Below are 26,275 nucleotides of genomic sequence, written 5' to 3' on the forward strand. Positions count from 1 at the left end.
GCGGCCGGCCGCCGTCATTGCAGCAATCCCGCCTCCCAACACAGCGCTGCTAGCGGCCGGCCGCCGGCACTGCAGCGATATCGCCTCTTAATACAGCGCTGCTAGCGGCCACCGCCACCATTGCAGTAGTCCCGCCTCTCAATACAGCGCTGCCGGCGACCGGCCGCCGCCACCGCAGTGATATCGCCTCCCAACACAGCGCTACTAGCGGCCGCCGCCGGCACTGCAGCGATATCGCCTCTTAATACAGCGCTGCTAGCGGCCACTGCCCCATCCCGCCTCCCAACACAGCGCTGCTAGCGGCCACTGCCGCCACTGCCCCATCCCGCCTCCCAGCACAGCGCTGCCGGCGGCCGGCTGCCGCCACTGCAGCGATCCCGAACCCCCACGCAGCGCACCCCTCGGTCGGCTGCCGCCACTGCAGCGCAGCTCCCACTGAATGAGGAGATGGAAGTGTAATTCTGTGCATGAAACTGTGAAAATGCTGGGAATCTGAATATAATTCTGCAGAGAAAGAGAGAAGTAATGTTCAGGAAGAAGATAGACACAAATAGCATGAGTAACTCAGAGGGACAGGAGGCAGCATCTCTGGAGAGAAGGAATGGGTGACGTTTCAGGTTGAGACCCTTCTTCAGTCCCCTTCCTTCTCTCCAGAGATGCTGCCTGTCCCGCTGAGTTACTCCAGCATGTTGTGTTACAAAATTTGACAAATATTTTTCCCAAGGGCCTGCAATTTCTTCCTTAGCTTTCCACATCATAGAATACACTTGATCGGTTCACTTGTGTGCCTTACAACGAAAGTTTAATTCCCCAATTTTAGGTAACATACAAACACCTCCCTCTCCCCTCCCATCTACCCCCCCCCCCCCCCCCCCCCTCCCCCTGCCACCTTTCTTCCCCCACTCCTTCCTCCACTAAAAGTACGTTAACCAGTTCAACATTTCACAACTATGAAATGTTTCAAACAGTTTCATAACTCTTGAGTCACACCATCTCTCGCCAACAATCAGCCCATTAGGGAACCTCCTCACCAGAGGTCATTGTTGCTGGCCTCAATTTGTCCTGGTTTTTTTCTTGCTTCCAATAAGCGAGTTCGATATTCCAAAAAACGCAAGGAATCATGGGATTTGTCTAAGGTCGTTCAATATCAAGTTTATCAGTTATGAAATTGTGTCCTCAGCTTTGCACAGGAAAAGCTCAGTTTCTCTCCCATAGTGAACTGCTCCATGCTGAATCAATAAATTAAACAGCTGCCCTCAATTTATTAAATCCTATAATGACTCAGTCACTTAATTTTGTCTACCTGGATAAAATTCTCGGTGAGGCTACAATTCCTATGTAGTTCTGTACTTTGGTGACTGTATACCCAGAAGCTGATCATGAATGAGTGGCTGCACTACAAATGAATAACTGTTTTTTGGCCTCTAGCAGAGTGTAAACAGCCAATGTGTTTTATTTGATGTTATTTAGGGGCTCAATTGGAGCCTGACCTTTGCAAATTATGAAAGCAATGTTTAATTGTTCGGTACATATATCGGACAGTTTGATAAGTTGTAATGATAAAGAATGCAACTCATAATGGCACAGACTTTATTTAGCTAGGACTTTGTCCTGAAACACATTTGCCGATTACCAACTCGACGAAACAGTAATAATCCTAAACTTTGCATGAGACTCTTAACATTTCTTTATTAAAGCCTGCAGTTACCTGAATTCAGCAAACTCTGTACACAGCTGCATGAAAACAATGTACCACACATGTAAATGAAGGTTTTGAATGAGTTAGAGTCATACAGTATGGAAACAGGGCTGTGGGACATGATGCCCCATCTACACTAGTCCCACCTACCCACGTTAGGCCCATAACCTCTCTATCTTTCCTATCCATGTATCTGTCGAAATGTCTTTTAAATGTTGTTATAGTATCTTTCAACCTCCTCTAGCAGATCGTTGCACATCGTGGAAAAAGTTGCCCCTCAAGTTCCTATTAAATCTTTTCCCTCTCACCTTAAACCTATGTCCTCTGGTTCTTGATTTCCCTTCTCTGGGTAAAAGACTCTGCAATGATCTTATACACTTCCATAAGATCACCACTCAGCCTCTTGCACTCTGAGGAATAAAATCTTAGCCTGCCAACCTTTCCCTATAGCTCAGATCCTCAAGTCCTGGTAACATACTCATAAATGTTCCCTGCACTCTTTCTCGCTTAACAACATCCTTCCTATAGCAGGGTGACCAAAACTGAACACTATACTTCAAATGGGGCCTCACCAACATCTTACACATGACACATTGTTATGTACAAGATGATTAGGAAGACATAAATAATTTGCCGGAAATAGCAGGGGACCGCGGGTCAAAGGAGTTGGAGGAATTGAGTGAAATCCAGGTTAGCCGGGAAGTGGTGTTGGGTAAATTGAATGGATTAAAGGCCGATAAACCCCAGGGCCAGATAGGCTGCATCCCAGAGTACTTAAGGAAGTAGCTCCAGAAATAGTGGATGCATTAGTAATAATCTTTCAAAACTCTTTAGATTCTGGAGTAGTTCCTGAGGATTGGCGGGTAGCAAACGTAACCCCACTTTTTAAGAAGGGAGGGAGAGAAAAACGGGGAATTACAGACCAGTTAGTCTAACATCGGTAGTGGGGAAACTGCTAGAGTCAGTTATTAAAGATGGGATAGCAGCACATTTGGAAAGTGGTGAAATCATTGGACAAAGTCAGCATGGATTTACGAAAGGTAAATCATGTCTGACGAATCTTATAGAATTTTTCGAGGATGTAACTAGTAGCGTGGATAGGGGAGAACCAGTGGATGTGGTGTATCTGAACTTCCAGAAGGCTTTCGACAAGGTCCCACATAAGAGATTAGTATACAAACTTAAAGCACACGGCATTGGGGGTTCAGTATTGATGTGGATAGAGAACTGGCTGGCAAACAGGAAGCAAAGAGTAGGAGTAAACGGGTCCTTTTCACAATGGCAGGCAGTGACTAGTGGGGTACCGCAAGGCTCAGTGCTGGGACCCCAGCTATTTACAATATATATTAATGATCTGGATGAAGGAATTGAAGGCAATATCTCCAAGTTTGCGGATGACACTAAGCTTGGGGGCAGTGTTAGCTGTGAGGAGGATGCTAGGAGACTGCAAGGTGACTTGGATAGGCTGGGTGAGTGGGCAAATGTTTGGCAGATGCAGTATAATGTGGATAAATGTGAGGTTATCCATTTTGGTGGCAAAAACGGGAAAGCAGACTATTATCTAAATGGTGGCCGATTGGGAAAGGGGGAGATGCAGCGAGACCTGGGTGTCATGGTACACCAGTCATTGAAGGTAGGCATGCAGGTGCAGCAGGCAGTAAAGAAAGCGAATGGTATGTCAGCTTTCATTGCAAAAGGATTTGAGTATAGGAGCAGGGAGGTTCTACTGCAGTTGTACAGGGTCTTGGTGAGACCACACCTGGAGTATTGCGTACAGTTTTGGTCTCCAAATCTGAGGAAGGACATTATTGCCATAGAGGGAGTGCAGAGAAGGTTCACCACACTGATTCCTGGGATGTCAGGACTGTCTTATGAAGAAAGACTGGATAGACTTGGTTTATACTCTCTAGAATTTAGGAGATTGAGAGGGGATCTTATAGAAAAACTACAAAATTCTTAAGGGGTTGGACAGGCTAGATGCAGGAAGATTGTTCCCGATGTTAGGGAAGTCCAGGACAAGGGGTCACAGCTTAAGGATAAGGGGGAAATCCTTTAAAACCGAGATGAGAAGAACTTTTTTCACACAGAGAGTGGTGAATCTCTGGAACTCTCTGCCACAGAGGGTGGTTGAGGCCAGTTCATTGGCTATATTTAAGAGGGAGTTAGATGTGGCCCTTGTGGCTAAGGGGATCAGGGGGTATGGAGAGAAGGCAGGTACGGGATACTGAGTTGGATGATCAGCCATGATCATATTGAATGGTGGTGCAGGCTCGAGGGGCCGAATGGCCTACTCCTGCACCTAATTTCTATGTTTCTATGTGACATAACATCTCAATTTCTGTATTCAGTACCCTGACTGATGAAGGCCAATGTACCAAAGACTCCTTGACCACATTATCTACCTGCGACACCACTTTCAAGGAACTATGTACCTGTGCTCCCAGATCCCTCTGCTCTGCAACACTCCCTACAGCCCTATCTTTCACTATGAAGGTCCAGCCCTGGTTTGACCTCTCGTACATATCTGCATTAAACTCCATTTATCACTCCTCAGCACGCTTGCCCATCCAAAAAGATCTTGCTGTATTTTTTGATAACCATCTTCATTATCTACGATACCAGCCATTTGAGCGTCATTTGCAAACTTACTAATCATGCCTTCTACATTCTCATCCAAATCGTTGATAAAAATCACACACAGCAATGGGTCCAGCACTGATCCCTGAGGCACACCACTAGTCGCAGGCCTCCTGCCTGAAAAATCACCTTTCACCATCACCCCCTGTCTCTTCCATGAAGCCAAAAATTGGGTGAAGAACATAAGTACTCTGCTATTAAATATTTATGTAATGATAAATTGTATACAGCTCTATTGAAATACTGTACCTCAGTAACAAATACATGTAATGTAAATACATTAGTTTAAAATTGTATATTAACACCATTTCTATACCAGCTACGAATTATTCGTCACAAAATATAACAACATGCATGTGGCTGTTGGTAGCTGTCCAGTACAGGTAAGGTTTCCAATAATGTCTTCCTGCATGGTAATAATAACAATGTTGGTTGGCTAGTACATCAGGACTTCAGGTGTGACTTTTGCTTCCTCTGTTTTGGTCTTGAAGGTGGGGAATTGTATTCCACCGATGCGCACCACCAACATGTTCACTACATGTACCACAGGGCTTGCCACACAAATCCAGAAGGAAGAGTCAAAGTATTCCTGAAGTATGACAAACTTGAAAACTTGCTCACGAAAATTGGCAATTCGTTCTGTGTGGCGATGAAGCTTCACAGCGGCAAAAAAGCAAACAACTGCAGACACTCCGCATATACCTGCAAAAGCAAACCAGTGCAATTCCAACATAATATTAGAGGGAATTGGCTGACAATGCAAAACTCCCTCTCTCTAGATCTGCCACATCTAAAACTTTTATTTGGTTCTGCTTGAGCTCAGTTGGTTAAGTTGGATAAGATGATTTACACAGATCAATAGGGTGAACTTCGCTCCATAGATGCTGCCTCACCTGCTGAGTTTCTCCAGCATTTTTATCTACCTTCGATTTTTCCAGCATCTGCAGTTGCTTCATAAACAATAGGGTAAACATGGTGATTTAGATTATGTTAATTAGGTGGCTGATGTACTGAGATGGACCTCGATGTTGCATGGACGAGGGTGATGAATTCAGCTATGCTCCCATTCAGTCCATCTGTAAATAACTTATATTGTATACAAATGCCAGTAAATAGAATTGAACAGATAACTGAATTGAACCATTATCTAAATGGTGGCCGATTAGGAAAAGGGGAGATTCAACGATACCTGGGTGTCATGGTACACCAATCATTGAAAGTAGGCATGCAGGTGCAGCAGGCAGTTAAGAAAGCGAATGGTATGTTAGCATTCATAGCAAAAGGATTTGAGTATAAGAGCAAGGAGGTTCTACTGCAGTTGTACAGGGTCTTGATGAGACCACACCTGGAGTATTGCGTACAGTTTTGGTCCCCTAATCTGAGGAAAGACATTCTAGCCATAGAGGGAGTACAGAGAAGGTTCACGAGACTGATTCCTGGGATGGCAGGACTTTCATATGAAGAAAGACTGGATAGACTCGGCTTGTACACGCTAGAATTTAGAAGATTGAGGGGGGATCTTATAGAAACTTACAAAATTCTTAAGGGGTTGGACAGGCTAGATGCAGGAATATTATTCCCGATGTTGGGGAAGTCCAGAACTAGAGGTCACAGTTTAAGGATAAGAGGGAAGTCTTTTAGGACCGAGATGAGAAAATCATTTTTTACACAGAGAGTGGTGAATCTGTGGAATTCTCTGCCACAGAAGGTAGTCGAGGCCAGTTCATTGGCTATATTTAAGAGAGGGTTAGATGTGGCCCTTGTGGCTAAAGGGATCAGGGGGTATGGAGAGAAGGCAGGGATGGGATACTGAGTTGGATGATCAGCCATGATCATATTGAATGGCGGTGCAGGCTCGAAGGGCCGAATGGCCTACTCCTGCACCTATTTTCTATGTTTCTATGTTTCTATGTAACCATTTGGAATTACACCGTAGAAATGACGAACTGGGAGTGAAACCAGAGTCAACAGCAAGTGGAAACTGCTGCCCTGGAGTGGATGTTTTCAGGAATGGAGGAAGGGACTAAAGATCAGTCTTAAGCAGAATCCTATGAACTTTCAAGTATTACTTGTCTGCTAGGTAAGAGTGAGCAAAGTAAATAACATTTTATTTTGCTTTGTCAGAGAGGTTTGTTTCTCCCTAGATACATGTTTGTGCTGTGCCCAGTAATATCTGAAAGAGGCATGAATTTAAATTGCATCTGCAACACAAACACCACAAGAAAAGAAGCAGGAGTAGATCACCAGGCCCCTTAAGCCTGCCCAGACATTCAATATGATCATAACTGAACTACTCTCTCCTCAACCCTTTTTTTGTTTCATTTCCCTGTGGCCATGAATTCCACAATCTTTCAAGAATGTACCTACTACTATTTGTCAGCTGGGACAAGTTAATGTATGAGGGCCTGCCATTTATCCGAAGTACTGCTGAAAGACTAGGTGATAGTGCCTTGTAGCTTGGTTCTCACAACATGTTTAATACATAACGTGTGTGGTTTCCAATTTCTATCAAATTCCCTGAGGCTGTGTGTGAGTATGCAGAAGTATTTTTAAAGTGACATTGAAGGAACGGAGAACCAAGGAACCTGACCAAATCTGTGGCTGTCGGTAGACCCATCAATAGAACGCTGCGTAATCGGATACAGATTTTAAGTAACACTGATACCTTGTAAGGAATTTTACAACTGCAAGGGCCTCAAAAGCAGCTTTAATGCAATCGTATGTTTAGTGCTAGTTGGAAAATTGTAAATATTTCTCTTATAGGATGTAAAACTAACACTTCCTAAGTCATTGGGAAATCTTAGTTTAGGAATAAAACTTGTAATTAAATAGATAATTACTAAACAGTTTCAGCAGAAAAACTATGCAAAATATTCAGGTTACGATGGGTACAGAGTCATGAGCAGGAAGGGCATAAGTATAACTCATTATCAGGAAAAAAAACAATTTGCTGTAATATTTTCTTTCAGATATGTGATTGTTTTAACTGTTCAAACATTTATTATTTCATTTAACAATTGATAGTTTATGCAGATTAATTTCATGGTCAACTTATTTATGGGTATATAGCATATTTTATTATAAGCCCTCAATTCCAAAGATTATAGATTCCTTTAAAGGTAGAAATCTTGGGGGGTGGGGGGTTGGTAATTAGTTCATGGGTTTTTCACTGCATGAAACATTAACCTTTTTTTTTTTTTTTTTTTTTTTAATTAAAAAAAGTTTAAATTAAATCTAAACAACACATATATCTTGATACAAATTTTGTACCGCTTCATTTTTTTTTTTTTTTTTTTTTAAGAAAAAGGTTTAAATTATAACAATACAAGTAGTATTAATAGTCTTTCAGCAGTTAAAAACAGGGTGTAACAAGAAAAGAACATTGATATTAGATCCTTTATACTTACTTGCAAATACATTCCAGAGGTAGATGCCCATAGTTCCTTTCATGGCTTGGTAAGGGATTTTCACTGCATTGTAAACACAAAATCCAAAACTAACCATAGCAAATGCAATTGCCAGGCAGATAAATAGTACAACCAAAACATGAACAGCAGTGTTCAACGTTTTCACCAACTGTGGAAAAACTGGGAATATAGATTAAAAAATATTAGAACTACAATATTCATGTTTCTGGAAAAAATATACATTTAAGCATATTAGCTTTTGATTAACCATAATGACAATGGCTGAATATTCAAAGTGAGTTTAGTATCTTATAGTGATAAATTATTTTACTGTGATCAATATTTTTCATATCTGGAATAATTTTATAAAAATGTTTTTTTTCTTTAGTAAATCAGTGAGTTTGCACAAGATGTTGCAACAGATAAACTGGAACAGGCGCAGCTCTAGCTTTGGCTTGTTTAGTTTAGTTTAGAGATACAGCACGGAAACAGGCCCTTCGGCCCACCAAGTCCACACCGACAAACTATCCCCACATATTAACACTATCCTACACACACTAGAGACAATTTTACACATACACCAAGCCAATTGACCTACATACCTGTATGTCTTTAGAGTGTGGGAGGAAACCGAAGATCTCTGAGAAAACCCACGCAGTCACGGGAAGAACGTATAAACTCTGTACAGACAGCACCCGTAGTCGGGATCGTACCCGGGTCTCCAGCGCTGCAAGTGCTGTAAGGCAGCAACTCTACCGCTGCGCCACTGTGCTACCGATGTTGAATTAATCACACTTGACTGTGCAAATGTCATACCATGGAGAATTATTGGGGAAGGACTGATGCTTTATTTAAGAACATCACATGTTTGTGTTTGTCTTCAGAGGCACAGCATTCAGACATACAGATCCCAGCACAAAACCAATTTCACTTACTGACATTTGTGCAGACCAGGTATTTAACTGGAACTAGAGCAATGTACAGGATGTGAAAAGCCCACTCTGGTCACATTGGCTGATTCCTAAGTTAAACTAAAGGCACACCGTTGCACACAATTTCATAGCTGGCATAACATGACTTTGCATGACTTGTATTTTATCTGCATAGCCATTTGTAATTTTCTTTAAAATTATGATTGAGGAAAGCTTTAAATACAGTATCTCTAGTATTTTACTGTTATTATTTTCAAATAAATGTTCTTTGTTCTTTGACTTTTCTATTCATCTGCATATCTACGTTTAATTTGTCAATATCATCTACCAGCTGGCAAGCTGTTACACACTTTCACCATGCTCTCTGAAAATATTATATCTGAACTTTTATTCAGCATCCCTGCTAATTTAACTGTATTACATAGGTACAGAGTTTGTTTTATGCACGACAGTGTCTTAGTTTATCTCTATTTTAACTCAAAAAATTGATGCTATTTTTACTCCAGAATGAAAATTCTCATATTCTTTCACTTATTTTCCCTGCTGCCCCGGATGTCATATTCCCAATATCAGTTTATTTGCACTTTTCTGCAATGGCCAAAGACAGGGAGATTCCAGTGCTGCAGTTTCAGAACAGCACAGCTTTCTGCAAATCGATTGGAAATTATGCCCTGTACAATCTCACAATTAGCACCTCCTGTTCTTTGCAGGGAGCGCTTGTTTCTTATTTTTGCCATCACCCTCTGGGTTTATGATCTCAACGAAATATGGAACAGGACTCCCAAACCATCTGATGTGTGTTGTGTGCTTCGGAGTATTCTTATTCACTTTATACTTTCAAGTTTTAATCCCTGTGAGAAGATATGAAATGTGATGGAGAGGCATTAGTGCATCAGCACCCATGCATGTATGATGGACCAAATGGCATCCTTTATCAGACAAGTTCTATGGTCAGGACACTCCTTGGAGATGCTCCCACCCCACCAGCATTATTCCACTGAAAGCACCCAAACAGGATCTCCATCACATTGCCAGCAAAATGATTGAGCATAATATACAGTGCCCTCGATAATGTTTGGGACAAAGACCCATCATTTATTTATTTGCCTCTGTACTCCACAATTTGAGATTTGAAATAGAAAAAAAATCACATGTGGTTAAAGTGCACATTGTCAGATTTTAATAAAGGCCATTTTTACACATTTTGGTTTCACCATGTAGAAATTACAGCTGTGTTTATACATATTCAGGGCACCATAATGTTTGGGACACTATAGAATGAACCACCCACCAATGAGTTTTGAGGCATTTGTTTATACTTGAGCAGATAGGATGTGTCTATACACTTCAAAATTCATTATGCTACTACCATCAGCAGTTGTATCATCAATGAAGATAAGTGAGCCAGTTCCTTCAGCAGCCATACATGCCCAGGCCATAACACCCACACCACCGTGTTTCACAGATGAGGTGGTATGCTTTGGATCTTGGGCAGTTCCTTCTCTCCTCCATACTTTGCTCTTGCCATCACTCTGATATAAGTTAATCTTCCCCTCATCTGTCCACAAGACCTTTTTCCAGAACTGTGGTTGCCCTTTTAAGTACTTCTTATTTCTGCAAACTATAACCCGGTTTTGTCATCAGCTATGGAGGTCTCCCTTTGCTAAACCAGTGGTTTGCATCCATTGCCCTACAAGTGTAAGCCTGTTTTTTCCCCTTTCTGTTCAGGAATACCATAACCCTCCTTCCTTTCTGCAGATGGTGGTTTTTTTAAATGTCATCAGCACTGTGGAGGTCTCCCACCGCGATTAGTAAGAAGTTCACCAGTGCTCTCTTTAATTCTTAATCATATGGATCCCCTAAACAGTTGATTTTGTTAAGCCTAATTTTAAAAGGTTTGGCTGATGTCTCTAACAGTTTTATTCTTGTTTCTCAGTCTCATACTGGCTTCTGACTTTCATTGGCACAACTTTGGTCGTAATGTTGATAAACAGCAATAAAAGTTTCCAAAGGTGATGGAAGACTAGAGGAAAGACGAGGAGGTCTCTTATATCTGCATTAAGGAGGCAATTAAACACACCTGAGAAATTACAAATGCTTGTGAAGCCATGTGTTCAAACATTATAGTGCCCTGAAATGGGGGGGACTATGTATAAACACAGCTGTAATTTCTACATAGTGAAACCAAAATGTATAAAAATACCCTTTATTAAAATCTGACAATGTGCACTTTAACCACACATGTTTTTTTCTATTACAAATCTCAAATTGTGGGGAACTGAGGCAAATAAATAAATGCTGGGTCTTTGTCCAAAACATTATGGAGGGCACTGTGTCATCTGCAATAAATTCCACAAGATCAATGTGTCTCTTCATTCTGATTTGCCCATATTCAGTAGCATTTGCTGTTTACGAGCACAATCCTCTGTTAGAGATTATTCTAAAGTTATAAAATCATGTGGAATAAAATGAATCAATCAATTTCAGCTCTGAATTGCTTAGTTCACAATGACACCAAGCTGTCCACAGTGTACAGATACATGATAAAGGGAATAACATTTAGTGCAAGATAAAGTCCAGTAAAGACCGATTAAAGATAGTCCGAGGGTCTCCAATAAGGTAGATGGTAGCTCAGGACTGTTCTCTAGTCGTTGATAGGATGGGTGGGTTGACTGATAATAGCTGGGAAGAAACTGTCCCTGAATCTGGAGGTGTGCATTTTCACACTTCTGTACCTCTTGCCTGGTGGGAAAGGGTAGAAGAGGGAGCGACCAAAGTAAGACTCGTCCTTGATTATGCTGCTGGCCTTGCTGAGGCTGCGTGAGGTGTAGATGGAGTCAATGGAAGGGAGGTCAGTTTGTGTGATTGTCTGAGCTGTGTCCATATTTCTTTGCAATTTCTTGAGGTTCATGTTTGTTTGTGAGAAATGTTTGGCAGGCCTATATGGATTCAGACCAGAAGTGTTGAATTCACTTTCATCTGTGAAAGATTGCTAACACAATTTTCTCTGAGTATAATTGATTTTAGAGTGCATAACACTTGAAAAGTTAGTGTTAGGTAATTTACTTTCAAGGCTTCAGCATTAACTATGATGCCTGTCATCTTGAAGAGCACGAATAAAAAGAATGTCATAGTTAATTTTGCAAAAGAAGTGACCTTTCCATCATAGTTTATCTTTTGCATGGTTCATTTTCAGTGAGAAATATTCAATGGATCAAGATTTTATTAATATTGCAGAAGAAGGAAAACAAAGAACATTTAAATTGCAGTAATTCTTCATTTGCCAATGTGCTTTTTCCACACTAGGGTTTAATCAAATAAAAATAATAATTTCAAAGGAGCCACTTGTTAAAATCAGATCAATTTTGGATCAGTTAATTTTGCATTTAGTTTTATTGTGCCTGAAAAGAACAAATGCCATTATTAAATGTCAGCGGAATATATAATCTGATTAAACTGCGCACTTTACTGTACGTTAATAAAAATTCATTTACATAAGAAATTAAGTGAACTTGAGCAGCAAATTGCTTTTTGAATGATAAATGGTGTGTATCCTATAAAATTCAGTGAACATCCTAAATCCGATAAAGCCTGCCAAAGAATTGGCTTCCTTTTGCGGCAAGACTGGCTCATCACTTCGTAGCATATTTAAAATAACATTTTATTGTCCTTAGTACTTGAGTATGACCTTTCCAATGCGCAGGTGATCTTCTCTGTAAAAATAGGACAGTGAAGGTGACAATCTACCCCCAAATATATCTTATCTATAGGAAATTATAGTTAGGCATTTAACTTAAAATGGTTAACATTTAAGTGGCTTTCAACATGTTGGGTGAAATTTACAAGATGTCAATTTGCCAATATGATTTAGAAAATATTTGCATGATGATGTATATTGGGGTCCTGAAGGTCCTATCCGGGCCAAAATTTACATTTCGCGCTTATCTGAATTGAACTGAATTGAACTCCATTATCCACTATTTGGCCTATTTGCCCAGCTGATCTAAATCCTGCTGTAATTTTCAATACCCATCTTTACTGTCTACGATGCCACCTATTCCGGTATTGTCTGCAAATTAACTAATCATGCCATTCTCATTCATATCATTGATATAGATTACAAAGAGTTGTGAGTCTCACACTGATTCTTGAGGTGCACCACTAGTCACAGATCTTCAGGCTGATAAACAACCTTCCACCACCACCAGCTGCTTCCTACTACAAAGCCAAATCTGTATCCAGTTGGCTAGCTCTCCTTGGATTCCATGCAATCTAATTTTCTGCAGAAAATCATCATGCAGAACTATCATGCAGCATCTTACCAAATGCCTTGCTGAAGTCCTTGTAGATAATATCTATGCCCGCATTAACCTTGGTTACTTTTTCAAAAAGCATAATCAAATTTGTGGGACACAATCTCCCATGCACAAAATCATGTTGACTATCTCGAATTAACCCTTGTCCTATCAAATGCATGTCTTTCTGATACTCTGATACCCAAACAGAATGCACTTTCCTTCAACCGGGGTGGTTGAGATCTATCAATGCTTTAGATGCTGCTCAGCAAAAATAATGTCCATTCATTACTATATTCGCTATAGCTGAGGTCTGCACTTCTCGAAATATTGTTGAGATTACTTACAATTTTTAGGTAGATGCATTGTAAAGGCAATATTTCAAGCCAATTCATACTCATTCTGCAATAAGAATTACCTCAGAGAAATCCAAGTGAGGGTCATGGGCTAATTGCCCATTTCAAGATACAGCACTGGAAAGAACTGATCTCAAGTCTCAACTGTATGGAAGCCTAAATATTTCATCCAATTCAGAAAAACTGAGTTTGATTATTGCATGTGCACACTTTCATAGATACATAGAAAAAAGGTTCAGGTGTAGGCTATTCGGCCCTTCGAGCCAGCACAGCCATTCAAGATGAGCATGTCTGATCATCCAAAATCAGTTCCCCGTTCCGGCTATTTCCCCATATCCCTTGATTCCCTGAGCCCAAAGAGCTAAATCTAACTCTCTCTTGAAAACATCCAGTGAATCGGCCTCCACTGCCTTCTGTGGCAGAGAATTCCATATTCACAACTCTCTGGGTGAAAAAGTTTTTCCTCATCTCAGTCCTAAATGGCCTACCCCTTATTCTTAAACTATGACCCCTGGTTCTAGGCTCCCCCAACATCGCAAACATTTTTCCTGCATCTACCCTGTCCAATGCTCTAAGAATTTTATATGTTTCCATGAAATTCCCTCTCATCCTTCTAAATTCCAGTGAATACAAGCCCAGTCGACCCATTCTTTCAGCATACACAAGTCCTGGCATCCCGGGAATTAACCTGGTGAACCGACGCTGCACTCCCTCAATCGCAATAATGTCCTTCTTCAAATTAGGAGACCAAAATTGCACGCAATGCTCCAGGTGCGGTCTCACCAGGGCCCTGTACAACTGCAGTAGGACCTCCTTGCTCCTTAAAACTCAAATCCTCTCGCTTTCTTCATTGACTGCTGCACCTGCATGCTTACTTTCAGTGACTGATGTACAAGCACACCCAGGTCTCGTTGCACCTCCCTTTCTCCTAATCTGACACCATTCTGATAATAATCTGCCTTCCTATTCTTCCCACCAAAGTGGATAACCTCACATTTATTCACATTATACTGCATCTGCCATGCTGGCAGACAGGAAGCAAAGAGTAGGAGTAAACGGGTCCTTTTCAGAATGGCAGGCAGTGACTAGTGGGGTACCACAAGGCTCAGTGCTGGGACCCCAGCTATTTACAATATATATTAATGATTTGCACAAGGGAATTGAATGCAACATCTCCAAGTTTGCGGATGACACGAAGCTGGGGGGCAGTGTTAGCTGTGAGGAGGATGCTAGGAGGCTGCAAGGTGACTTGGATAGGCTGGGTGAGTGGGCAAATGCATGGCAGATGCAGTATAATGTGGATAAATGTGAGGTTATCCACTTTGGTGGCAAAAAAAGGAAAGTAGACTATTATCTGAATGGTGGCCGATTAGGAAAAGGGGAGATGCAACGAGACCTGGGTGTCGTGGTACACCAGTCATTGAAAGTAGGCATGCAGGTGCAGCAGGCAGTGAAGAAAGCGAATGGTATGTTAGCATTCATAGCAAAAGGATTTAAATATAGCAGGGAGGTTCTACTGCAGTTGTACAGGGTCTTGGTGAGACCACACCTGGAGTATTGCGTACAGTTTTGGTCTCCTAATCTGAGGAAAGACATTCGTGCCATAGAGGGAGTACAGAGACGGTTCACCAGACTGATTCCTGGGATGGCAGGACTTTCATATGAAGAAAGACTGGATAGACCCGGCTTGTACTCGCTTGAATTTAGAAGATTGAGGGGGGATCGTATAGAAACTTACAAAATTCTTAAGGGGTTGGACAGGCTAGATGCAGGAAGATTGTTCCCTATGTTGGGGAAGTCCAGAACAAGGGGTCACAGTTTAAGGATAAGGGGGAAATCTTTTAGGACCGAGATGAGAAAAAAATTTTTCACACAGAGAGTGGTGAATCTCTGCAATTCTCTGCCACAGAAGGTAGTTGAGGCCAGTTCATTGGCTCTATTTAAGAGGGAGTTAGATGTGGCCCTTGTGGCTAAAAGGATCAGGGGGTATGGAGAGAAGGCAGGTACAGGATACTGAGTTGGATGATCAGCCATGATCATATTGAATGGCGGTGCAGGCTTGAAGGGCCAAATGGCCTACTCCTGCACCTATTTTCTATGTTTCGATGTTTCTATGCTTCTGCCCACTCACCCAACCTATCCAAGTCACCCTGCAGCCTCAGAGCATCCTCCTCGCAGCTCACACTGCCACCCAGCTTTGTGTCATTTGCAAACTTAGAGATGTTACATTTAATTCCCTCATCTAAATCGTTACTATAAACAACTGGGGTCCCAGCACCAGGCCTTGCGGCACCCCACTAGTCACTGCATGCCATTCTGAAAAGGACCTGATAATTCCTACTCTTTGCTTCCTGTCTGCCAACCAGTTCTCTATCCATGCCAATACCCTACCCCCAATACCATGTGCTCTAATTTTGCACACTAATTTCGTGTGTTGGACCTTTTAAAAGGCTTTTAGAAAGTCTAGATTCACCACATCCACTGGCCCTTATCCATTCTTTGTGTCACAAAAAATTCCAGAAGATTAGTCAAGCATGATTACCCCTTAATAAATCCATGCTGACTTTGAGCGATCCTATCACTGCTTTCCAAATGCACTGCTATAACATCTTTAACAATCGACTCCAGCATATTCCCCACTACCGATGTAAGGCTAACTGGTCTATAATTCCCCGTTTTCTCTCTCCCTCCTTTCTTAAAAAGTGGAGTTACATTGGCTACCCTCCAGTCCACATGAACTGATCCAGAGTCGAGAGAACTTTGGAAAATGATCACCAATGCATCCACGATTTCTAGGGCCACCTCCTTGAGTACTCTGGGATGCAGACCATCAGGCCCTGGGGATTTAACTGCCTTCAGTCCTAATAGTTTACCTCACCATTTTCTTACTAATGTGGATTCCCTTCAGTTCCTCCCTCCCACTAGATCCTTGGTCCCCTAGTATTTCCGGGAGAATGGTTCTGTCTTCACTAAGGAAGACACAATAAAGTACTCATTTAACTGTTCTGCCATTTCCTTGTTTCCCATTATAAGTTCACCTGTCTCTGACTGTAAGGGACCTACATTCATCTTCATTAATTTTTTCCTTCTTACATACCAATGAAACTTTTACAGTCAGTTTTTATATTTCCAGCAAGCTTTCTTTCATGCTCTTTTTTCCTCCTCTTAATTAACCCCTTTGTTGAGTTCTTAATTTCTCCCAGTCCTCTGGTTTGCCGCTTCTGGCCAATTTATATGCCTCTTCCTTGGCTTCAACATTATCCTTGACTTCCCTCCTCAGCCACGGTTGAGCCGCCTTCCCAGATTATTTTTTTAGCCAAACAGGAATGAACAATTTAAATCCTTGCCATTGCATTTCCACTGTCAACCCTTTAAGTATAATTTACCAGTCTATCCTAGCCAATTTCCTTCAGTCTCCTTTATTCAAATTCAGGACCCTTGTCTCTGAATTAACTGTGTCACTCTCCATCCTAATGCAGAATTCCACCATGTGATGGTCACTGTTGCCTAAGAGGCTTTGCACAACAAGATCGTTAACTAATCCTTCCTCATTACACAATACCCAGTCTAGTATGGCCTGTCATCTAGTCGGTTCCGCTACATATTGGTTTAAAAACCAATCCTGTATACATTCCAGGAAATCCTCCTCCTCAGCACTGTTACAGATTTGGATGGCCCAATCTATATGTAGATTAAAGTCACCCATGATAACCGCTGTGTCTTTGCTACACGCATCCCTAATTTCCTACTTGATGCTGACCCCAACCTCCCTACTGCTGTTTGGTGGTCTGTATACAATTCCAACAAGCGTTTTCTGCCCTTGGCTATTTCACAGTTCTACCCATATCGATTCTACATCATCCAAGCTAATGTCTCTCCTTGCTATTGCATGAATCTCCTCTTTAACCAGCAATGCCACCCCAACTCCTCTTCTTTTCTATCTATCCTTCTGAATATCGAATACCCCTGCATGTTTAGCTCCCAGCCTTGGTCACCCTGGCGCCATGTCGCCGTAATTCCATCTATGTCATATCCCATGACTACTAACTGTGCATTCAATTCATCCACCTTATTTCAAATCCACCTCGCATTAAGGCACAAAGCTTTTAGGGTAGTTTTTCTTATCTCCTACCTTTTGCATCTGTCCTCCTTTTATGGCCCTCAGTCTCCCTGCATTGGGTCCCATCCCCCTGTCCTGTTAGTCTAAACGTAAACTTTCCTACACTCTCTTTCCCATTAGCTGCACGGATATGCTTCCACGTTGTTGACTCCACCCCTCCACTGTTTAGTGTAAACCCACCCGTGTAGAACCAGCAAACCTGCCTCCCAGAATGTCCGTTCCCCTCCAATTAAGGTGCAACCCGTCCATTTTGTACTGATCACCTCTGCCCCAGAAGAGATCCCAGTGATCTAGAAATCTAAATCCCTGCCCCCTGCACCAACTTCTCGGCCACACATTCAGATCCCCTATCTCCCTGTTCCTACCCTCACTAGCACAAGGTACTGGAAGCAACCCAGATATAACCACCCTTTCAGCCTCCTATACAACTCTCTATATTCATGTTGCAGAACCTCCTTCTTCTTATCCACGTCATTTGTGCCCACGTGCACAACTACTTCCAGCTGCTCACCTTCCCTCTCGAGGATGCTCTGAAGTCGGTCTGAGACATCTTGGACCTTGGGACCATGGATGCAACACTTCATCCACGAATCTCGCCTGTCGCCACAGAATCTCCTGTCCGCATTTCTGACAATGGAGTCACCCACCACTATGGCTCTGCCTGACGTCGGTCTCGCCGGTCGAGTGTCAGCCCTAGGATTCGAGTCACAGACCTGTCCGATGCTCAGACTAGAAATGCCGTCTGCCCCGACAGCTCCCTGGAGGGCGTTCCTGTTTTCCTGCCAAACATTCGGTTTTAATGAACCCTTTCTTAACTAACCCTTCCTCGTTCAATCTAATGCATTAAGGAGGTTTCCCAGAAAATGGCAATCTGCAGCAGGTATCATTTCAACATGTGCATTTAACATTTTTTTGCGATTAAGAGAAGTCCCTCCCTTGTTGTTTGCCATAATAACTAATGTAAAGGTAAACAAGCAAAGGAGATGCATCCTGAGATGGAAATAAACTGTACTTTGTCACTGCTTTGGCATCAGTCAAATTAGATTACAATCATATTCTCCATTGCACAGAGTCCATAATTTTTAATGGGAGAAAGAAATCAAGATTCAAGATTCAATTTAATTGTCACATGTACCAATTAAGGTACAGTGAAATTTGAGTGTTTTACAGTGAAATCCTTCAGTATACAGTGACTGCCATAGTTTTGCACATGTATATTGATGTGACATTTAAAAACATTATTACGTAAGAAGCTTTTCCCACTGAGAGTAGGGAAGATTCAAACAAGAGGACATGACTTGAGAATTAAGGGACAGAAGTTTAGGGGTAACATGAGGGGGAACTTCTTTACTCAGAGAGTGGTAGCTGTGTGGAATGAGCTTCCAGTGAAGGTTGTGGAGGCAGGTTCGATTTTATCATTTAAAAATAAATGGGATAGTTATATGGACGGGAAAAGAATGGAGGGTTATGGTCTGAGTGCAGGTAGATGGGACTAGGGGAGAATACGTGTTCGGCACAGACTAGAAGGGCTGAGATGGCCTGTTTCCGTGCTGTAATTGTTATATGGTTATATGGTTATAAGCTTCAGGGTAAGCAGCAACACCAGCAGTGGTCACACCGGTGTGATATATAAACCCCTTGAGTCTCCTAAATATCTCTGCGTTTGTCCTAAATATATTTTCGTGTCATGAGAATCAATTACAACAAGCAAAATGTCAAAATATTTAAACAGAAAACGATGATGCTTGTCCACACGGTCAAAGTATGCCTTTCCTGTTTGACAAGTATTGAAATGTTCAAGAAGGAACTGCAGATGCTGGAAGATCGAAGGTACACTAAAATGCTGGAGAAACTCAGCGGGTGCAGCAGCATCTATAGAGCGAAGGAAATAGGCGACGTTTCGGGCCGAAACCCTTCTTCAGACTGGATCTGAAGAAGGGTTTCGGCCCGAAACGTCGCCTATTTAATACTCAGAAAGAAGCACTAAGACATGACCTGTGTAAAAATTCAATGCAACTGCAAGAGTTGTACAGGAATCAGAGAAGGTCTTCAGCGCTTAAAGGAGCACTCCACCCATGGCAGTCGGACAACAGATAACACAATGGCTGCAGGGGAGCAGAAGAAAGGTCCCAGATTCACAAGACGGATATCAAAATCTCATTGAGCAAGATATTTATCAGGAAGGTGGTCCTGTGTCAGAAGGGCCAGAAATTACCATGAGAAAAGCTTGGCAAGAGGTGGCTCGAGTTGCCTTCTCCAGCAGTGAATATTCCCATTCCATGCAAATAAAATCATAACCTCACAAATGTGTCAAGTAGAGCAGCACAGCACTAAAAATATTGCTCTCGCATACATGCACATTAATCCAGAGACACACACACATCCACAGGCTGGCATATTCAAAAACTCACACAGATTCGTAAGCAAAGAAATTGGCTTCCCTTCCACACTCCCACGCTCATCTATTCCATTCATACGCTCAACTCATCATTGCCTTTCCATCTCCTCCACCCCCACACAGAGGTCAAGGCTCTGAGACTGAAAACATCACTCAATATCCCTTGTCTCATCCATCCCGTCTAAAAGAACAAAGCAAAAGAAGAGAGGCCGCTGCATGGGAGGGAAGCTCCCGCAAATGCAGCATCTCATCAGGCAAGAGGAGACAATCTTCCTCCTCATGATCAAAGAGGCTACAGAGGCGCGTCACCTTTCAAAATGAAGCAATGTAAAATCTGCCAAGTTTCCTTGTACAGTAAGTAATGTACTGCTTTAAATTGATTTGTGACGGACGTCTCCGTACCATGTGTGCTGCTGCATCATTTTATAGGCATTTTGATTGTATCTTGTGGACGTAAATGCCCTCTGTTTTTCTGTGCAGGATGTAAAGAAACCACCGCCCCTGCTTTCCCCTCTCTCACTTACTGAGCAGGAGATGTAGGAGGAGACAGATGAAGAAGGCAAGACTGAAGGGAGAAGAAGTAATGACATGTCTTTCTTTCTGACAACCCACAGCACCATTTCAGAATCTGGTGCTCTAAGGGATTGAAGGAAAGTATTTGAGGCGTAGGTAATCTGGTGCAGGATCACACTGAAGAGGGAGGTTTGATATATTGTGAGGTTATGATTTTATTTGCATGGAATGGGAATATTCACTGCTGGAGAAGGCAACTCGAGCCACCTCTTGCCAAGCTTTTCTCATGGTAATTCCTGGCCCTTCTGACACAGGACCACCTTCCTGATAAATATCTTGCTCAATGAGATTTTGATGTCCGTCTTGTGAATCTGGGACCTTTCTTCTGCTCCCCTGCAGCATTTATTTTCCTAGTGGCAGCCATTGTGTTATCTGTTGTCTGACTGCCATGGGTGGAGTGCTCCTTTTAAGCGCTGAAGACCTTCTCTGATTCCTGTACAACTCTTGCAGTTGCATTGAATTTTTATACAGGTCATGTCTTAGTGCTTCTTTCTGAGTATTAAATACCCTTGTGCTTGTGTGAATTTGCTATTTTTTGAGGGGGCAAGAATTGATGGTAGTGCTGAATGTGCAAGCAAAAAACAGGCAAGTGAGATTAGTTTGCCATCAAATAATATCTTCTGCTTTCTGTTAAGGGATTTAGTGTTGCAATACATAGGCACACTCATTGCATGCCTATGTATTGCAGATTAGAGCATTTGAAGTGAAAATATTTCCAATAACATACTAAATAGCACTGTAAAAGATCTTTCTGTTGAAATATGCAAGGAACAAGTGTTGAGTATTTGGGTAGGCAAATAATATGATGAAAAATATATGTCCTCAATCTAGATTGTGTAGACACAAGACAGCCAGCAATTGGGTTGACCTTGCTAAGTGAGGTTGCCAGCTGAATGTCAATTTATGCAAATTTGGGAAGCCCTCTGAGAAATGGGTTCCATCTTCTCAATTGTACAATTATCTTTACATTCACAGTCTGTAAATAAGGGAAGAGTTCACCACGGCTGGGATTTATGAGCTCCAGAGGTGAAAATCGACATTGCCAGATAACATATTCATATAACCAGTTAAAGACAATAACAACATTTTCCAGGATCTGCCATAATTACTTGTGATTTCAGAGTCCCGTCCTCCTAGACCACATTTTCGTATTTTTCGTCCCCGGAATAATCCATAGTGCAGGGATCCTGTGAACTTTGCCATCTCTGGATCAGTAGCATTCACAATTTCAGCCCCTGTTTTGCACAGAATGGTACCGGTCACCCATCGCGTTGTCCCAAGTGCCACAGTCAGCAGGATTGCAGATATAAAACTTACAACAGCAGCAATGGAAAAAAAAACCTTTTTCAGAAGGTTGGGCATCACATTCAATGTGATTATAATACCTCTCCCTTTATAGGTGAATAGCTCAGTGAAATCTTTGTTGGAGTTGAACGAAAGCTGCTTTTAATGCTGATTCCAACCTTATTTTGATGCTTTAAAATTCATCACTGATATGAGAAGATAATTTAAACTGAACCACCTCAGACATATTGTCCAGTATTCCATCAGTCCTGCTGTTGTTGCTATTCAATTGTCAGTGTTCCATCTTCTGAGTACATTGCAATTTGCCAAGATTTAATAATCACTGCAGTGTCTCTTATTGCATGTACAGATCCTCTCATTTAATATAAAAAAATTCTTATCATCGCTTGTCTGATGTGTTCACTTGTCACATCATTGACAGTTCCAATTCAGTTCCAATAGATGTCTGTATAACTAAGCCAGAATAGTTAGCGAACATTGGCATAACTGTAAAAGAGAAAATAAAAATAGACAAAATGCTTACCTATTTGAAGAAAACATTTCTCATGTGTACCTTTGTCCTATGTTTAATATTATACATGAACATCAAAAGTTCCCTCCTGTTACTTTCCAGGATATAGAATTATAATGCTTACGAGGCCAGGACATTCTGGGAGAGAAATACGATGATACTAATTTGCTCTTCCTGCTTTTTTTTGTTTCAACTGAAAATAAAGCTCACATCTTCCCACAAGTTCCTGAAAATTCAGAAGAAAAAAACTTCAGGAAAAAATAAACACAATTTTTGTCAGTATCGAGAGTTTATATTCATGGGAATACTAATTCGCAGCAAGGCAATAAAATGATGTTATCTAATAGATTTTGCAGTTGTTATTGACTTTGATGATCTAGGCAACGTAAAAACATCTAGCTATTACCGTCTGTTAGATGTAGGAATAAATGGTCATTGCTATATGCCCAGTTGCTGCCAAACTATCTGGGAGCAGAATTGTTTATAGACGAGGAGATATCTGCATTCAAATCATTCTGCTCAGCTGGTTCTTTGGCATAATTATTTCTCATGTAAATATGTGAGTAAATATAAATCATATGAATTTAACAAGCAATTAAAACAACAATTCACATACCTATTTATTGTAGAATTTACCTTTTACTGCTTATGAAATCCAAAAAAAAGTTTTTTGTTTTTTTTCTTTACACCGATATTCTTTCTCATTGAATACATTCCATCTTCATTTACTTGCAATATCCTCACAAATCACACCTCTGGGAGTGCAGTAACAAAAAGCATTTTGCTTCACAAAGTTGATTCTCATCAAGGAAGCAGAGTAAGTGAATCAGTAATCTCACTGTTGGTGATTCACTAGGAGAGGAGGTTTAAAGCTATGCATGTGACCATCTCCTAGGTTACTGTGATATTCAGCTCTCATTGCCTTCCTATCCCTGCTTATCATGATACACATAAATAATAAAACCTCTGCAACAAGATAGCCATGGGAATAAAGCATTTCTGATATAACTTCACCATTTGTTTGAAGGAGGGGGAGAGCCTCCAAACTACACCATCTATCGATTCCTGTTTTGTGGAAATAAAATAGGAATCAAAAAAATAATAACTTTAGAAAAGTGATCTATTTAGAAAGTCTTCTCCCTAGCCTTGCTGTAGTGAGGTTACATACCCAATCCAAATGCATCAACACAGGCATAGGATCAATTAATCAAAGGATTCACAAACACAATGTAGATTTGTCCATTAACAGACTATGTTAAGGTGTAGATTTGATCATTAACAGAATTCAGGCTGAGTTTTATTTTATTTTGTTCAAGCAAGGAATTGCTGTGCCTTGTCTCTCTGATATGAGCTAAACCTGAGGAATTTTAATTAGTTGTGGTTGAGCACGTGCTTTGTACAAACCTCTATTATTTATGTGATGACAGAGGGATAGAATAGCAATTTGGTGCTCGCTCCCCATTACAGTGATGGTAGATCTAATCCAGTGGTATCTGGCAGGAATCCAGCAGACACCGTATCTTAGTTTGCTGCTGGATGTCTGTCAGCCCTTGATCTTTAACACCTACTTTCAGGTTTTAGTGGTCTCCTGCGCTTTCCTTCTGGTTCATCTTTCACATTTCACCATACTATTTACAAATCTTGTGCCTTGACTTTCCTTTGCTTTTCTGAGATGCTGGCTATGTGAATAAAGCATTTTTCATGTAACATTTTAAGAACAACTTACTACGACTATTTTACACACTAGCTGCCTCTATTTTGTTGTGCTATTAACCTTATCTTTCATTTAACCGCTCACTCTGATTTGATGGATTTAATTTCTATTATTATTCAAAAAAATAACATCTTTCTTCAGGTGATAGATCTCATGTGCATTTCCAGTATTTTCAATTTTTATTTCTGAATTCCAGCAAAATAGTTTACTCTTTGGTTTGAACTTGAAGCCCCTTTTACTGGATGCGTTGATCAGTACTGACTGAACAGAATAGTATCGCTGTCATGGGTTATGGGGAGAAGGCAGGAGAATGGGGTTGAGAGGGAGAGATAGATCAGTCATGATTGAATGGCGGAGTAGACTTGATGGGCCGAATGGCCTAATTCTCATTATCACATGAATATCCCTTGATCCAACAAAATTAAAATGGTACCCTCTGCTTCTATTAAAGGATTTTGTTTTGTAATACATAAGGTCTGTGGGGGCATTGCGAGACGGCTGCCCTGCCAGCAGCGTGTTTGTTATTTCTACTTTTTTGTTTTTTTTAATGTGCCCAAATGTTTTTTAGTGTTTTAGTAGGGGGGGACTGCTTTCGGTCTGCTCCTCCACGGAGAGGCGATTTTTCCATGTCGCCTCCCTCGCGGCCTAACAGCATGGATTGGAGCGGCCTTTCCTGGAGTCGGGCCCGGAGTTTCAGCAGCGGGCACATCGTGGACTTTTCATCGCGGAGCGGATGAGCCCTTGCCGGGGTCGCCAGAAGGGAGTGCTCTAATCGCTGGCTCGTGGACTGTTACATCCTGAAGCCGCAGTCTGCGGAGCTTCTAGCAGCAGGCGTGGCGTCTGGAGCCTGGGATCACTCATTGGGGATCCTTGGAGCAGAGCTCCGATCGCCGGCCCGCAGACTATAACATCCTGAGGCTGCGATCTGCGGAGCTTCTAGCCGCGGGCGAGGGGTGGACACCATCCTGAGCCTGTGTTCCCTCACCGGGGACAACCAGAGAAGAGCTGCGACTGCCGGCCTGTGGCCTACAACATCCTGAAGCCGCAGTCTCCGGTAGGAAAGCGCCGATTCGGGACTTTCAAGCCACGGAGTGTGTTTGACCGTCCCGACGAGAGGGCCTGTACATCCAGCTGCCCATAGCGGTGACTGTGAAGGGTTTAAGGCCCCGACCATGGGTGAACAATGGAGGAGGACTGACTGTACTTTGTGCCTTCCACCACAGTGAAGAATGCTGTGGTGGATGTTTGTGTTAAATCATATTGTGTATTGTGTGTTCCTTTTTTATTGTACCGCTGCTGGCAAATTCATTTCACTGCACTTATATGTGTATGTGATGAATAAAACTGATTGGTTGATTGATTGATTGATAGGATCCTCATAGTAAAGTTGCAGATTAGAGCATTTGACATGAGAATATTTTGAATAATTTAATTATATTTAAATAATATAATAACATACTGAATAATACATATTGCACTGTAAAATATGTCTGTTGAAATATGCAAATAACAAGAGTCATGTATTTGGACAGGCAAATATTATGATGAAAAATTGCAACAAGTATTTAAAACACAAAGCAAAAGCCATTGAGGAGTGTGGAGGCATCATTGCTCTGGGCCTATGTCTATCCTTTCATTGATATTTCTAAAACAAATAATTTGGGGATTGCTATATTTGTAGCTTGATGTACATGAACTTGTTACCAAATTTCTTACTTTACAAAAGTAACTGTACTAAAATATTTTATTCAGAATAGAACCCCATGACATTTCGGAAACAATTGTGGAAGATGTGATCCAAACGCAAAGCGTCCTTGTATTTCATTGTACCCAATAAAAATATTGCATTGTGCGTGACATCATCGGGTGGCACCACGTGCGGCAGCCTCGCCAGCAGCTGTTTGTCCTTTCATCCTTTTTGTCTGTCTAAAAGTTTGTTCTTGGAGGTCGTTTAGTCTTTTTTATATGGGGGGTGGGGGGAGGGGAAACCGTCTTCTCAGTCACTACCTGGTCGAGGATGCGTCTTTTCTCCTTGTCGTATCCTCGCCGCCTCCTCGTGGCCTACCATCTGGAATGGCGTGGCCTTTCCTGACGGAGACCGGCCAGAGCTTCAGTAGCAGCGCAGCACTGAGTTACCATTGCGGAGCGGGCGATGCCTTACCGGGGATCGCCGTGTGGAGCGCTGGAATGTTGGGCCAGCTGTTTAACACCGTGGAGCTGTGGCCTGCAGAGCTTTCAGCCGCGGGCAGTGCTGACTTTAACATCGCGGAGTCCTGGGACCCCTTGTCGGGGGTCACCAGCATTGAATCTCAGCCCAGCTCGGCCTGT

At 41.8% G+C, this 26,275-nt stretch overlaps 1 protein-coding gene across 2 annotated transcripts; it reads right to left on the reverse strand.

The window, feature by feature from the left end:
* Positions 1-1,125: 1,125 nt before the first annotated feature.
* Positions 1,126-24,328, reverse strand: clrn2 (clarin 2). Of its 2 annotated transcripts, XM_055638688.1 has the most exons (4): positions 22,870-24,328; positions 21,527-22,459; positions 7,744-7,923; positions 1,126-5,038 (listed from the first exon to the last, which is right to left on the reverse strand). In XM_055638688.1, the coding sequence occupies exons 2-4, from the start codon at positions 21,777-21,779 to the stop codon at positions 4,773-4,775; spliced, it is 699 nt and encodes a 232-aa protein (XP_055494663.1). In that variant the 5' UTR covers positions 21,780-22,459; positions 22,870-24,328; the 3' UTR covers positions 1,126-4,772. The 2 variants fall into 2 exon arrangements, with proteins under 2 accessions (XP_055494663.1, XP_055494654.1); XM_055638679.1 differs by having other exon boundaries at positions 21,527-24,328.
* Positions 24,329-26,275: the final 1,947 nt, after the last annotated feature.

This window comes from Leucoraja erinacea, chromosome 1 (genome assembly GCF_028641065.1).
Source record: "Leucoraja erinacea ecotype New England chromosome 1, Leri_hhj_1, whole genome shotgun sequence".
Taxonomy (NCBI): Eukaryota; Metazoa; Chordata; class Chondrichthyes; order Rajiformes; family Rajidae; genus Leucoraja; species Leucoraja erinaceus.